Source organism: Vanacampus margaritifer, chromosome 9 (assembly GCF_051991255.1).
Source record: "Vanacampus margaritifer isolate UIUO_Vmar chromosome 9, RoL_Vmar_1.0, whole genome shotgun sequence".
Taxonomy (NCBI): Eukaryota; Metazoa; Chordata; class Actinopteri; order Syngnathiformes; family Syngnathidae; genus Vanacampus; species Vanacampus margaritifer.
In genome coordinates, this window is record NC_135440.1 from 14976564 (window position 1) to 14990621 (window position 14058).

General features: G+C 38.8%; 2 protein-coding genes and 1 long non-coding RNA gene across 4 annotated transcripts in view; 1 reads left to right on the forward strand and 2 right to left on the reverse strand.

The window, feature by feature from the left end:
• Positions 1-2640, reverse strand: part of st14 (ST14 transmembrane serine protease matriptase) — a 30240-nt gene extending 27600 nt beyond the window's left edge. The window contains exon 1 of the mRNA XM_077576784.1: positions 2411-2640. Coding sequence (XP_077432910.1) covers positions 2411-2431 — 21 coding nt within the window. The 5' untranslated portion in view covers positions 2432-2640. The remainder of the gene's footprint in view (positions 1-2410) is intronic.
• A 1121-nt stretch (positions 2641-3761) lies between these two features.
• aplp1 (amyloid beta (A4) precursor-like protein 1) overlaps positions 3762-14058 on the forward strand; it is a 44087-nt gene continuing 33790 nt past the window's right edge. Inside the window, exon 1 of the mRNA XM_077576787.1 lies at positions 3762-4016. Within this exon, the coding sequence (XP_077432913.1) occupies positions 3951-4016 (66 nt within the window). The 5' untranslated portion in view covers positions 3762-3950. The remainder of the gene's footprint in view (positions 4017-14058) is intronic.
• LOC144058401 (uncharacterized) overlaps positions 4217-14058 on the reverse strand; it is a 36546-nt gene continuing 26704 nt past the window's right edge. For both annotated transcript variants that reach the window (XR_013295428.1, XR_013295427.1), the window contains exons 3-5: positions 8471-8552; positions 8133-8363; positions 4217-4403 (exon numbers count right to left, since the gene is read on the reverse strand). This is a non-coding gene — a long non-coding RNA (uncharacterized LOC144058401). The remainder of the gene's footprint in view (positions 4404-8132; positions 8364-8470; positions 8553-14058) is intronic.

Below are 14058 nucleotides of genomic sequence, written 5' to 3' on the forward strand. Positions count from 1 at the left end.
CAATCGAAAGTTTTGAAAAAAGCTTGACAGCAAATCTATTGACCTCTCTTGGAAACGTCAACTGTCTGAGAAGTGTTGTGTAACTTGTTTTCTTGACTCCGCAGGAGACTCGAGGCATTTTGCCGCCTCAAGACTAGAAAATAGACTGATATGTTTTTTTTCAGGACAGATACCGATACTGAAATTTGGATGCAATATTCATTTTCATCAAAAGGGAAAATATTAGCATCAAAATATTTTTTAAATTTAAAAAACAAAACAAAATCCAACTCTTAACATTAACGTTGTTGATTTTTTTTAAGCATAGGTTTACTGAACCCCTTTCTAAGATTATACAAATATTAGAAGTACATAAGATAATAAAATATGTTTTTTTTATATAAAACTTAGTTAATAGACATCTTTATTTTAAGATACTAACCCAAAAGTTTGGTGACCTCGCAGGGCCAATAGCATGTTTTAGAACAAGTAACTAGCTCTCTATTGTTTTTTACAGAAAAGTTTTCCAAAATGTTCATAGTAATGTTACATTTTTACTGAACTTTGTTTGAAGTTCAAACAAAAACAGAAGGTATAGAGTTCAGCTTCCGCAGCATCTCTTATAAAGTTGACTGAAAAAAATTATTAAATAGTTCCATGAAGTGAACAGTGTTAAATTGATCTATTATCGGCTATAAGATTTTTGTTTTTTTTAAAAGGCAGATGCCAAATATTCGTCAAAATGCTGAATATCAGTGTTGATAATCGGTCTATCCCTAGTCCTACAGACTAGTCAAAAACAAGTGAAAATAGTTAGGTTAAATTTAAGTAGGCCTGTTTTGTTAAAAATCAGTAGCTGCAAAGTTTTGTTCCACAAAGAAGCCCCCCCATCAGCCATGACAGAAAATTTGCGCCCAGATTAATTTCTGCCTTAACTGTTAAATCAGCTCTTCACTTTTTTTTTTTTCTTGCATCACTCATGGCTCTTCAACCTTTGAAATATTCCTGAACAATGATGTAACCACATTCGTTAAGCATAAAGCTGCAGTGTGTGATTTATTTTTTTAAGTGATTTTTGCTCCGAAAATTATGTACCGTAAACGATAGACTGGAAAAGACACATTTTACCAAGCAATGGGAAGAGCACCGTCGCATGTCTCCCATTTGTTTAAAAAAAATATAAAAAATAAATAAAAAAATCTAAACATATTACTTTGTGCTTCTTTAGTTTAAAAAATAATAATATAAGACATACATCTTCCACAAAATACATCTTTCATCCCAAACTGTTGTTCTTAAAAACAGAATTAAACTGTTCTCGAGTCACACAGTGGGGATGCATACATCAGTGGTGTTCAAAATATTTCTTCAGAGGGCCACACTGGAAAAACAGAAAGATGCAAGGGCAACTTTTATTTATTTACTTTAACCTATCTAACATGGAAACACCAATCAATCAATCAATCTATCTATCAAGCAAGCAATTACCAGTATATGTTGTTTATATACAGGACAGTATTTATTCTGAAAAACTGCTATATCAAGGCTTTCTATTAAAGGTGCTAAACCAGGCAAATAGCTGAGATTTTATTTAAGATTTTGGGGTGGCCTGCTGTATCCCACTTAAATAAGATCTGCCCATCCACTGAGCGGCAGCTAAATCCCATTTCCTCCTCATTTTTTTTCTACTTCATGTTCCTGGTTTCCAACAAAAACACAAGTGAGAGCATGCTTGCTGGTCCAATTATGTCATATACTGTACCTCAAGACCAACTCGTGTTTACCAGAAAGAAACTTTCAGATAAAGATAAAATGAGGTATAAGTTTAAAACTTGACAAAACATGGAATTGTTTGAAAATGAATTATACAAAACTACTAAGTGTATTTCCCTGACGGATATAAAGAACTGATAAGTGAGCAGTGGCCTACTATGTAACCATTAATGAGCCTTTGGAGGGAAAACAGGTGACCTTTGGCCAGCTGTCACATCCAGTGGTTAAGAGTATATTAATGCGACATACAAAACAAAGCAAACAGAATTCTAGTTTGATCTTGGCTGCATGCATATTTATCAAGTATTGCCCTGGAATTTAAAATTGTCTGGATTAAACCACAGTGCCCCTGACAAATGTTGTTATGAGGTAAATTTAGTTAACCAACAATAGAAAACAGGTGACTATTTCGCAAGATTTAAGACCGTATTTTTCTTTCATTTAGGTTAAGTTACCGTTCGGGTTACACCACCCCTTGACTAGGCCAAGTAGAGCAAAAGTTGCCTACAACAAAGTGGTAACTCAATGACTGAGTTGCGGCCTAGTCGTGTTTTTGTATACACTTGTTTAATTTAGCGACATTGCACGCGCGTGCGAATAACATATATATTAAAAAAAATTTTTTTTTTTTAAAAACAGTTTCAGTGTAGTCACTCACGTCGTATCTGGCGGCATACATCCTCAACGACGCTGCCGGATACGAACCCCGCCTATAGATCCTAGGGAACCCCCTTTGGTGATAGTAAAAGTCACAACATAAATGTGTGCGGTGATAAAAAGCCGTAAAACGAGTTAGGTTATATCCCAGTTAAAAGAAATCCAACAAAAACTTCCTGTATCGACGCAGGTTGGAAACGCTTAAAAAAAGAGCTCTTCCTTACACACCTATTTCCCACGCCACGCCCACAAATACCTGCAGCCGCTCAACTGCTATAGACTTATATAGAATAGAGGCCACATTAAGATGATTGGTCTGTATGATGCTGTACGTCAACCGATCTACCATGTTGGATGTGGCATTGATGCCCGTCAACTGGTTTACGTAGACGGCGGACTAGCATAAAGTGTCGTAAATAACAGTGTTGTCTACTTCCCTAATTATTTTTCATTTATTTTGTTAAATATATGTATGCAACTATTTACCCCAAACATTTGATTTCGATAGTTTATTAAAAAAAAATGTTCAAATGCCGTAGAGTAGACGTTCTTTACTGCCTCTTCCGGGAGAATATCGACCACGGTGGGGGCAAGCCGCCCTGAGTATGAAGGCTGTAAAAGTTGTGCCTCAACTTTTGATATGATGATTATTAGTATTCCAAGCACGTCGGGTAAAGTCATTACTTGTAAGTCACATGTCCAAGCATACAGATTTTCTTAGTCACAACTTATTTTGAGAGTGATAATTTAAGCGATTTCCACTTATAATCACATTAAAAAAGTGCATTTTGTCTTGTAAAAAATGAATTAAGAAACATTGAGATTTTGAATTTTCATTTATTGCACTGATTTGTTTATGTGGTGAAAACGATTTATTTATTTATGTTTGATAAGGTTTTGGCTGTTTTTTTGGTTGCAAAGGCGAGTTTTTGTAAAAAAAAAAAAAATGGAGTTTATAGGATATAGATTACATTAATGGAGAAAAAAGTTGTGAAATTAATTCTCGTGTTCTTAACTTCTATAAACAGTATTAAAAAATGTAATTTCCTGCCCTGCTCATTAATCATTTACCATTTCCCTCCTATATATTTTTTTTTCTGAATTGGCCATTTAATTCAGATTAAATAGATTTTTTTTAAATATATTTTGAAAACTTGTTTTTTTTGTTGTTAAGATAAACTACAACATTTCACATACTGTACTCGTAATCCTCATGCAAATCAATAAATAAAAAAATAAAAAAATAAAAAAAGCTCTCTCATGCAATGTCAAACTATCACCACTAGATGGCTCCCTTTACCAAGCAGAATGTTCCTCCTATGCTGAAGCATGTGATAAATAGCCGCAGAAAGAGGGCTTGGTTCCGTGAGTGCTGGTTGATCCACAACGCAGCCACACTGCGACTGGAGAGGTGGTTAGCAGGACGCAGAGACGCAGGAGGTATCTCAGGAGCATCACTTGGGCTGAGCTTATGTTGGACGCGCTCGTTTTACTGTAGCTACTCGGTCGACTGAAAACAACAACAAAGGGAGGACAACAAAATGGGACACTCCGCAATTGCAATTTTGCTGGCCGTGCTGTCCTTGTACGCGTGCGGAAACGTCGAGGTAAGACGATGGCGCAAATGTGTCTCTCTTTTATTTTATTTTTTGTTTTTTAAAACTGCGTACATGACTGCAGTGTTAACATTGTTTTACTGCTCCCGAATTGCTTGATTGCGGAGTGCTGATACTCGAGATTTAATGAAATGCATCATGCAGCTATACTTTAGTGATGACATAACAAATCACACACAAACGTGACAGTGCAAAATCCAAGGTGTATATGTTATTATCATTAACTATAGGATATTCTGATTGAACATAATAAATAAGAGAAGTTGTTATGTGACTGCATTTGGCTGGCTGCGTCAAGCGAAAGGGGGCCTGCATCTGATATGGAAGATGGTGGGAGGATGAAGATCAAACAGCTTCTCCTTTTCTCCCCATCTGCTCCTGTCAGAAAGAAGACACACACTTTTCATCTGGAGAGGATGGCCCTGAAAATGGTCATGCATATTCAATCGCTGTCCTGACACTGAAAAGACATTTAAAGGCCGAGATGACCAGGTTTCCCCTGCATAGCATCAAAATGCATTTGAATGAATGCATGTTATGTCGTGTAGAGTTAAAATAAGAAAGCTCGGAGTCAACTTATGGGAATCCGTCTTCATCACTATGGAGATAGATGAAGTCGAGAAGTACAGATCAATGGGCTACCACGACCTCTCTCCCATCTCTTCTCCATGTACATCAGGCCCAAAGCTGTATGCACTGTACATTATTACCTCCCCCAAGGTTTTAATATCTTTAGAGGCAAGGTTTTTGTGCATGTTACAATATGCTGGTATTCTTCCAATTGCATTTTGGTGAGAATCCACATAGTGATGTTGTTATAAAAGAAAGAACATTAGAAAGACATTTAGTATGACTAACCTTATAACCACAAAAACAAACAGAAACAAATGTAATCCACACATAGATAGATAGATAGATAGATCTATCTTTAATAGTGGCTAGAATTTCCATCCATCCATTTTCTCCACATGTTATCCAGTCCAAGGTTGTAAGGATTTTGAGCCTATCCCAGCTGGCGATAGGCCGGTTTTATCCTCGATTTGTTGCCAGTCAATCACAGGGGACATGTACAGACAGACAACCATCCACACTCACACTCATGCATCACTGAGTGGGAATATGAACTTGGATGATCTTTGGGAAATATTGTTCAATTTGAATTGGGGGGGGGGGGGGGTAAAATGTTCAGCAACTGTAATCTCAAATAATCCAGATTTTTCATTTAAAAGGGAAGTAGTTTTCCAAATGTTCTTTACAATAATATGTTCTATGCAGTGCCACTAGTCTGAACAGTATTCTGATTAATATTGAGTCTATGGAATATGAAATAAGCAGCAAAATCCTCCTTAAAAAAAAATCCATCTCAGGGGGCGGCCATTTTGTCACTTGCTGTCGACTGAAAATGACATCACAGTTGCTCAGGTGATAGATAGATAGATAGATAGATAGATAGATAGATAGATAGTAGGGGTGGGAATCTCACGATTCGATTCGATTCTGATTTTTGGGTGTGTGATTCGATTCAGAATTAATTTTTTTAATTAAGAACGATTTTTGATTCACAATGATTTGATTCACAATGTTTTTTGCTTAAATTTATAGATGTTCAAGGAATCGTAATGATCTACTCCAGTCTGACTTGTTAATGCTAATTAGTGCGCTTATTGCGGCACTTTAATCACTCAAAAGAACGTCTCCACGCTGCAAAAAAACAACTTTTATTGAAATAACTTGATCGTGACTTTTTCTTTCTACTCTCTACTAGTGGCTACAATTTAACAGTGTATCAGACCGCGTGAAACCACACTGCCCCCAGGTGGCCAAATGGGGTACAACATGAACAGCACTCCCAATAAAGGCACACACAAACAGAGGGAAGACAGTATAAAGTAATTTAAATAAAATCGATTTTGGGACACTTAAAATCGATTCTGAATCGTATTAAATGAGAAGAATCGATTTTTGGGCTCACCCCTAATAGATGGATAGGTGAGCTGTGATTGGTCACCTGTTTTCTTTGGTCATGTGATGTTGGCAAACTGAGCCACGATTGGCCATTACCTGAGCCCTGAGCAACTGTGATGTCATTTTCAGTCGACAGCAAGTGGTAAAATGGCTGCCCGCTTAGATGGATTAGAAACGGGGTGGATTTTACTGCTTTATTCTTATGCGACAAACGCAATATTAATCAAAATGCATCGTTTAGATTAGTGGGGGGCACATACAACGTAATGACAATTTTGGGATTGGCATCTGCTATAACATAAGAAAATCTAAAGTGGTAATTTTGTTCAAAACTGTATACAGTATTGTAATAATCATTTGAGGTTGTAATTGGTTGTGCTGATATAGAATCTCTAAGCCTTGGCAGAGGTCTCCCTTGTTTTATTTATTTATTATATTTCATAGCCATCATCACCTCTGTACAAGAACTGCTGTTTGCTCTTTGGTTGGAATGCGTGTGTGCATCATGTGTAGACGGGTGACGGTGATGTTGGTTGAGTCACGATGTCCTCGTTTGAGATGATGTTCATGTCAAACGTTTGTTTCCATCCCAAAAATGAGAGCGAATGAAGCCAGCCTTCCCTCCCTCCCTCTTGGAGAGGATTTGTTTAATGTTTATTTATTAGTCATCTTCCACAGTGAGCCTGTAACAGTGGGGTGACGTGCCTCCTTTCATTCTTAAATAATTTCACACGTGTAAGAGCCTTAGCGGGATTACTGTGACGCTAAGGAGGCGCACGCATACACAAACCTGCTCATGAAGGTCTATGTAGTGAAGATTACACTGCGAGAGGGCCGGCTAGCTGGATTACCCCGCGTATTAGCCGTAATAGAAGTGTCAGCTTGCCTTGATTTACTCAGCGTGCGGCTAAGATGTGTGAATGGGGCAAATTTTTATGCGATCCCCCTTTTGTGGCGCAGCATTTAAATTTATTACTCCACTGCGATCTGAAAAATAATTCTATTGGTATCGTCCCTCAACGAAGTTCATCATTTTTGTTACAGACGCACCGAGGCTCGCTTGTCATATAAATAATGTTCAGTTATGGTTTCACTTTCACACTGTTAGTGGAGCTCATCCTGACATGCAAGGTCATCCTTGAGAAGATGACAAACATTATCACCTTCACGGGCTGTTTGTGAACTTGTGAAAGAACAATCTAGTCCAACATTAATGGATAAAGGAATGAGCTGTCAATGTCAATGGCGGCCTCTACACAGGGTCAATGAAACACGTTCATAAGCGGGACTGATTTACTGTATGTTTGTCTTCTTTTGCTGTGACGTGGATGTACAGGAAAAAGGGGTTTTCTCTTCTAGAACAGTGATTCTCAAAGCTAGAGGCAAACCTTCCTCGGTTAGCTTAATCTTAGCTAGCTAGTATGACTTCTTACTAAAAACTTAAATACCACTGAACTGTACTTGGGCAGTGGTTCTTTCAAATACCAGCTGGTGGTACTCTGGTGGCTCACTAGTGGTATTTGAAAGAACCACTGCCCAAGTACAGTTCAGTGGTATTTAAGTTTTTAGTAAAAAGTCATACTAGCTAGCTAAGATTAAGCTAACCGAGGAAGGTTTGCCTCTCCGGCCCATCGTCCAAGTTACAAACGTCAGAAGTCAACAGCAAAGTAACAATAATGGCATTGATACATTGCCTAGATTGGCTTTATTGACTGTTTGCTTCACAGTTTAATATACAGTAATGCTCATCATTAGCCGGCTAAACAGTCCCATAAATGCAAATGTTTCCAAACACCGTGATGTGCGCATACGTACATACGTCACACGCGTTGTCAGTAAATTATTCCTGTGACACTAGTACAGTGAGTACACATGACAATATGCTATGATTCATTCTCATTCAAATCTGAAAATTTTGATTCAGCATTCGTTTTTAATGGCCAAGTTGCATCCCAATTCAAGTCACCACTGATTCGTACACAGATCGAATGACTTGATCTCTTACAATCTACTATGCGACACTGTATTTTTAATATCTCTCTATATATATATGAATGGCTCTTCGAGAATGTTAACTACATAGAAAATGGACAGGTGTTTGGTTAGTTTAGCTTGCCTCATGGTGCTAACAAATAAACTTACCTTTGCCTTTTTGCTTTCAATTCACTGGTCACATGACTTGTTTACATATTACAATGTGATGAAAGTCTCTGGGGCTGGTGAGATAGAAACAAGTAATGTCAGTGAAAATGGCTAGGTGACCCAATACATGGTGACATGCTTAAATGGTGCCATGTTTGTGTATACAGTGAGCAATTGAGTAGGACAGCTGACGGCATCCTGAATGCTAAGCTGGGAAAGAGACGTGATGTCCTAAAAGAGAAAAAAAGAGCAATAGGGAGAACATTTTAGAGCGGCGGGAGATGAAATAAAAATGTGTGAGTCATAAAGTCATTGTGTCGTCACAAAACAGCCCTCACCGCCTTCATCCACATGAGCAGGAGCAGAAAATGTCGGGGTTTACTCGGGAATACAAACTCAAGCACCTCCCATGTCGTCTACCTATCAATGCAATAACGAGAAAGGATTTGGGAACAGAAAAGAAGAGGACAAGCAGATTTTTCTCTTACTCTGTCTCACACACAAACACACACACACACACGGCCCTACCCCTTCATTTAATTAATTTTGGAGCCACGAGATAATCAGGTTCCACTAATGGATTCCTGTGTGCTTGGTACTCTCTACTATATCCGAGTGCCAGTGGGCATCAAACGCAGCATGTTATTGTATCACGTCTTACCTCCTGTTCTCTGTATCTGGCTTCCCCCCAAGCTTTGGAGACACACACACACAGGCTTGAGTTTAACCTGCCGTGTCATAGTAAACATGCAGCAGGAAATAATTTTTGTTAATATGGAGTACATTAGCCCTGTTGCTACTTCCTTACACTGGCTCTATTTCCATTTTATTGTTTCTTGTAATGCCCTGCGATTGGCTGGCAACTATTTGAGGGTGTACCCAAACTCTTGCCCAGAGTCAACTGTCATAGCCCAATGTAGTGTACTGTTTTGGCTGTTCGTGGGCCAGGCAGGGGGTTGATTGTACAGTATATAAACAAGTTGTTTGAATAGATTGGAAAGTTTTTGTCAAAAGAGCCATTTTAGGTCAGATAAATAAGAAAAAAATCTGTATGGAGACGCAAAACATTTGAACATTGTGATGAAGGAAACAGTGTGTTCGTGTTAATCTACTGAGGGCCCAAGAGCTAATTAGAGCTGCACCATAACAGAAACATATGCAGCATTCAATACTTTGAGATTCATTTTCTTCTACCTTTCACCTTCCGTTTTTTATTTATTTTTAATTTTTTCATGCTATGCTTTTCATACATTTTAAGATTTTCTGCCTCTGTTAAATTTCTGACGTTTTTTTGCCTCTTCTTTTTTTGGACATTTTATAACCATTTTTTTCCTGCCTTTTTTTCTATCAATTTCTGACATTTTTGGTAATTTTCAGAATTTGCTCTCTTGATGTGGGACCATTTATCGTAACTTTTAAAATGTTTTCTTTTCTGCCTTTTTTATTCAATTCTCTGACATTTTTGGTCATTTCCTGGACATTTTATTGTCATTTTCTGCTTTTCCTTTCTTTTTGGAGATTTTTAGGTAATTTTTTAAAAAAGCGTTTTAATCTACCTTTTTATCTCTGACAACCTAAAATTTTTGACTGACATTTTTTAAATATTTAACTGTTCATTTTTTAATATAAATCATTAATTCATTTGACAAATACTTAAAGGTGGATTCAAGGATTTTCTCGAAAAGTAGAAGTCTTGTTTAAAAAAACTGCGCCTGTGGAAGACCATCCTACAAGCTCTCGTGCTCGTCCGGGGGGAAAAAAACGCCTCTCAAATGTCGCTAACATGCGAGCTCATCTTCCTCGTCCTCTTCATCAGTCTCTTTAATCTCTGCAGCTGGCCTCGCTTCAAAGACCGGTGTCCTCTTGCGGCTCTCAGCTATTTTCACAGTACGCAGTGAGCTCGGTGGAGCTACAACGAATGAATGGCTGAATACGAAGATCAGCGGCTACATGCTACAAACACTCGAAGTGCGCTTGCGCAGCTAGGAACGAGCACGCACGACGTCGTTACGGCAGATTGATTGACGGGATCGAGAAACAATTGTTAAAATGATCCACCCGTAAGGCGCAGCGACAAAAAAAATCCTTGAATCCACTTTTAATCTAAAAAATAAACATATCATTTCTCCAAATTTTTTTTATCCACAGGGAGCCACAATAAGGGTCTAAAGAGCCACATATGGCTCCAGAGCCGCAGGTTGCAGACCCCTTCTTTATCAGAATACCTCTCTAACATCCATGTCAATCAAAACTGAGCATTATTGTCTTTGTAAAGGCGGACTGTTTGATATTTTACAATCGGGCTTTTAGATGTTTGTCTGCGTCAGATATGAGGCGAGCCATCCTAATCTCATCCAGCTCTGGAATCTTGCAGGGCAAAGATATCAGTAGTGCACAAGGTCTTCACACCCTGCAAAGCTTCCTCGGGTTTCCGCAGAACAGTTCAACTCAAGGGCGAAGCGAGACGTTCGGTGCTGCCGCAGCCAGCTGGAGGTTTGAAAGGAAGGCCCTTTGAAAACATCTGCAGTTCAGTGATAACACTTGTCCTCCATGTAAGAAAAAAGGGGGTGGTTAAATAGATGGAGGGCTGACTTGTGAGAGAAGGCTTTTTCTCTGGCACTGTGGAGGATTTGAGAGACGAAGAAAGAGCGAGAGAGAGAGAGAGAAAGTGGAGGAGAATGTTATGTGGGTTGCAGGGTGGAGTGCATGTTAATGTGGACCAGCCCTATTTCAGATCCAGCAGCTGGGAGAGCAAAGAGATCCATCTTTGTCATGAGCATGTATTCATAGGTGGCTGTGAAATGACATGAGGAAGGGGAGACGTATAAAAGAAAAATGTTACATCCTTTTGCGGCAGGGTTAATTGGTGGGTTGGACACTGTTTATTCTTCGGTTGTTGAGAAAACACAAATGTCGCTTTATCCTTATATACAAGCGTCTGCTGTATAAAGATGGGCCGCAGGAAAGGCTGCATCAATTATTGAAGGCCGTGGAGAGGTCTGAGCTCCTGCTCGTCACGCACTCTTTCAGCGGCTTCCTCACTCCTCACTCTCCCCGCTAGTTACAGCCCCTCCTTAGCCAACCCCAGAAAATCCCCCAGTCTGTCTCCTCCCTCCTCAGCTCATCTAATCTCACCTCTCAGAGACGCTCGTGACCCCTCCCCTACACATTGCCTGTAACATCTTTACTCTCTTTCATGCATGATTTGATTTTGTATACATTATTCAAGCAATTAACTCTGTTTTTATTAACTCTAACCACAGAAGAGGTTGCCTGTGTCTATATGTTTGTCTGTAGTATGTATTTTTTCCCCCAACTTGACTTATGCTGCGGCATGACACCAATGAATTAACACCATGACCCAAATCCCAAATTCTGGTGCTCATCCAAATCTGGACTGCCAGCATTCTAATATGCTGTAGCATCTACTGGTTGCCCGTATCAGCTCAATTTGATAATATGTTAGTGACTACTATGGTCCTAAAAAAGGGAAACAAATGGCTTTTTGGGCATTAACCAGAATATGACGACCAAATACTTTTGAGTGGAAATTCCACATTTTCAGTGAATTGAAGGTCTTCACAAAATGTCTTCCTCTCTCTTGAGACTGTTCCCACAGTAATTGACTGTGAGACAGAGCTTCCAGCAGTTGACCCGGCATGTTTTTCATACACTTTGCACAGATGGAACATTGTGTCGGCCTACAAAGACTGAATTTTAAGCTTTTTCTGTACATCAGTGGTTCTTAACCACCGTGGCTGAGCCAGGCCACAAACCCCCTTGGGAAAGCAAGGGAACAAAAAATTATACACTCCATCTGCTTTTGGAGGGTGCACATATCCCCTGTGGTCCCCAGTTAGTCACATGACATAATAGCATACAAAACTATTCACATGCACATAAGGCTCTATTCCGTGCCTAGTGCAAGTAGAGTCAAGTCTAAATTTGTGTGGTGCCGTGTTAAACCGAGTGTTGGTATTTCCACAGATGCGTACAAGCCGGCGCAAGAGGCCACATTTTAAAAAGTAAATGATAATATAATATATGAATGTATCTTTATTAGGGAAGAATATACAATAATGCTGCTTAACTGGGTCATGAATCAATTCTGACCCAAAAAAAAGAGTGCATGACCTGACTGCAACCAGTAGAGGCAATGTGGATTCAGTCTCAAGAAGTTTATGGCGTAAAGAAGAACATGGCATCAGCTACAGTTGCGATACAGCCACACAAGCTGTGACAAAACTCCAGCAGGCAGCATTATTCTGTTCAATACAACACTGACAAGGAAACAAAAGGTTCTCCAATAGCATAAAAAAATAACAATATATCGATGAATTGATTGTTATTTTTCACCATTGTTGGTAAAGGACATCCAATTTCTCTCGCTGCTTCAACGTACCATCTCCTGTCATTCTGCTAAGAATAAAAAAATAAATGAGAAAAGAAAGAAATAACATAACTTCCTTGGCAGAGGTCATAAAGTGAGTAATGCCTGTCTCATTATTTGATGATTCTGCAACAGAGACTGTCAAAAAAAAAACATGATTATTTCAAGAGTACCTCAGGTTGACACCAGGTCACATCACCTTGACTTCAGTTACTGTCTGCTAGGCAGCCGGAAGCTCTGAGTCCTCAAATGGCCTAATTTACTGAAATTAACTGCGTGTGTGTGTTCCGTCGAACAGACTGCTTGCGCTGTTGGTGGGCGTCTTGCGTGTGATCTACTAAGATTGTAGAAATTGGCAACATGTATAAAAAAGTGGTTTAATTTTTTCACTTCAGGTAGTTCTAATGGTTTTCACCATTGGCAAATTTAGAGAGCATTGCGAGCGTAAAAAGAAGTTTCATGTGATGGAATTGGAAGTGTTAGTGGAAAAGAGAAATGATTGAGGGATGAAATTTGTTATATAACCTTTTGTTTAAGTTGCACATGAGGTCAGTCTATCAATGGTGCATAAAACACCTGTTCCCTTTGTTTATGGGAATTGACGGTAATGAGGAATTTGGCGTTCAAAACTGAACACCTGAAAAACTTCTCTCTGAGAAGCTAACACCAATTGCCACAGACCCCTGAAATGACCCAATAGCAAAGAAAGACAGTGTTGAAAGGTGTTTTGTCATATAGGTTTGTTTGTGTGTTTGTTTGTTTACACAATCTTAAAAAAAATACAAATATGGCAGCAAAAAAATTTAATAAATACAACACATGTGAAGCTGAGGTAAAAACCCATTACAGGCTTATCAAGGACCTCACCTAGCCTCAACAAACATATCTTCAACGTAATTGAATTATTATTTTAGCAAAATAATTTCACGACAGCACACATTAAATACTGTACAGTATATACAATCAGTAAAGCTTCTGCAGCACCAAATGTCTTTGACATCAAACATTCTTAAGTTTCATTTTATATTTATATATAGACATAGAATCGGTTAATAAGTGTGAATTTGTATTCCATAATTCGACCATAATTGGTGATATGGCATGACTCCTTCTTGTGGCTGGCACAAGTCATCCATGGTCCAAAAGTGCAATGACGAATAGACAATATGTCAAAATAAATTTTGTTACTGGCATTTACATGACATGAGTATAGGGCTGTGCATGAAAAGTCGCTGACTTGAATTAAAAACGAATCCCAAAATTCAGAATGTCAGAATGTAATGTACCATTTCACTACGTATCTACGTGAGACTGTGGTTCATTTGAGCAGACGCCCAGAAGTAGTTATGGGAACATTTGGCTGGCTAATGCCTCGCCGTGCTAGCAACAAACGAAGGGGAGTTTTCAAACTCGGACGCAGGACCTGAGAGACAAACTATCTTAGTGCTAGCTAAGATGAGGCTAGTAGCAAAAGTAGATGGATTTAAAATGGGACCAAAGAGTAAAAACATCATCTGTGCTGTGGTTAGCCAAGGT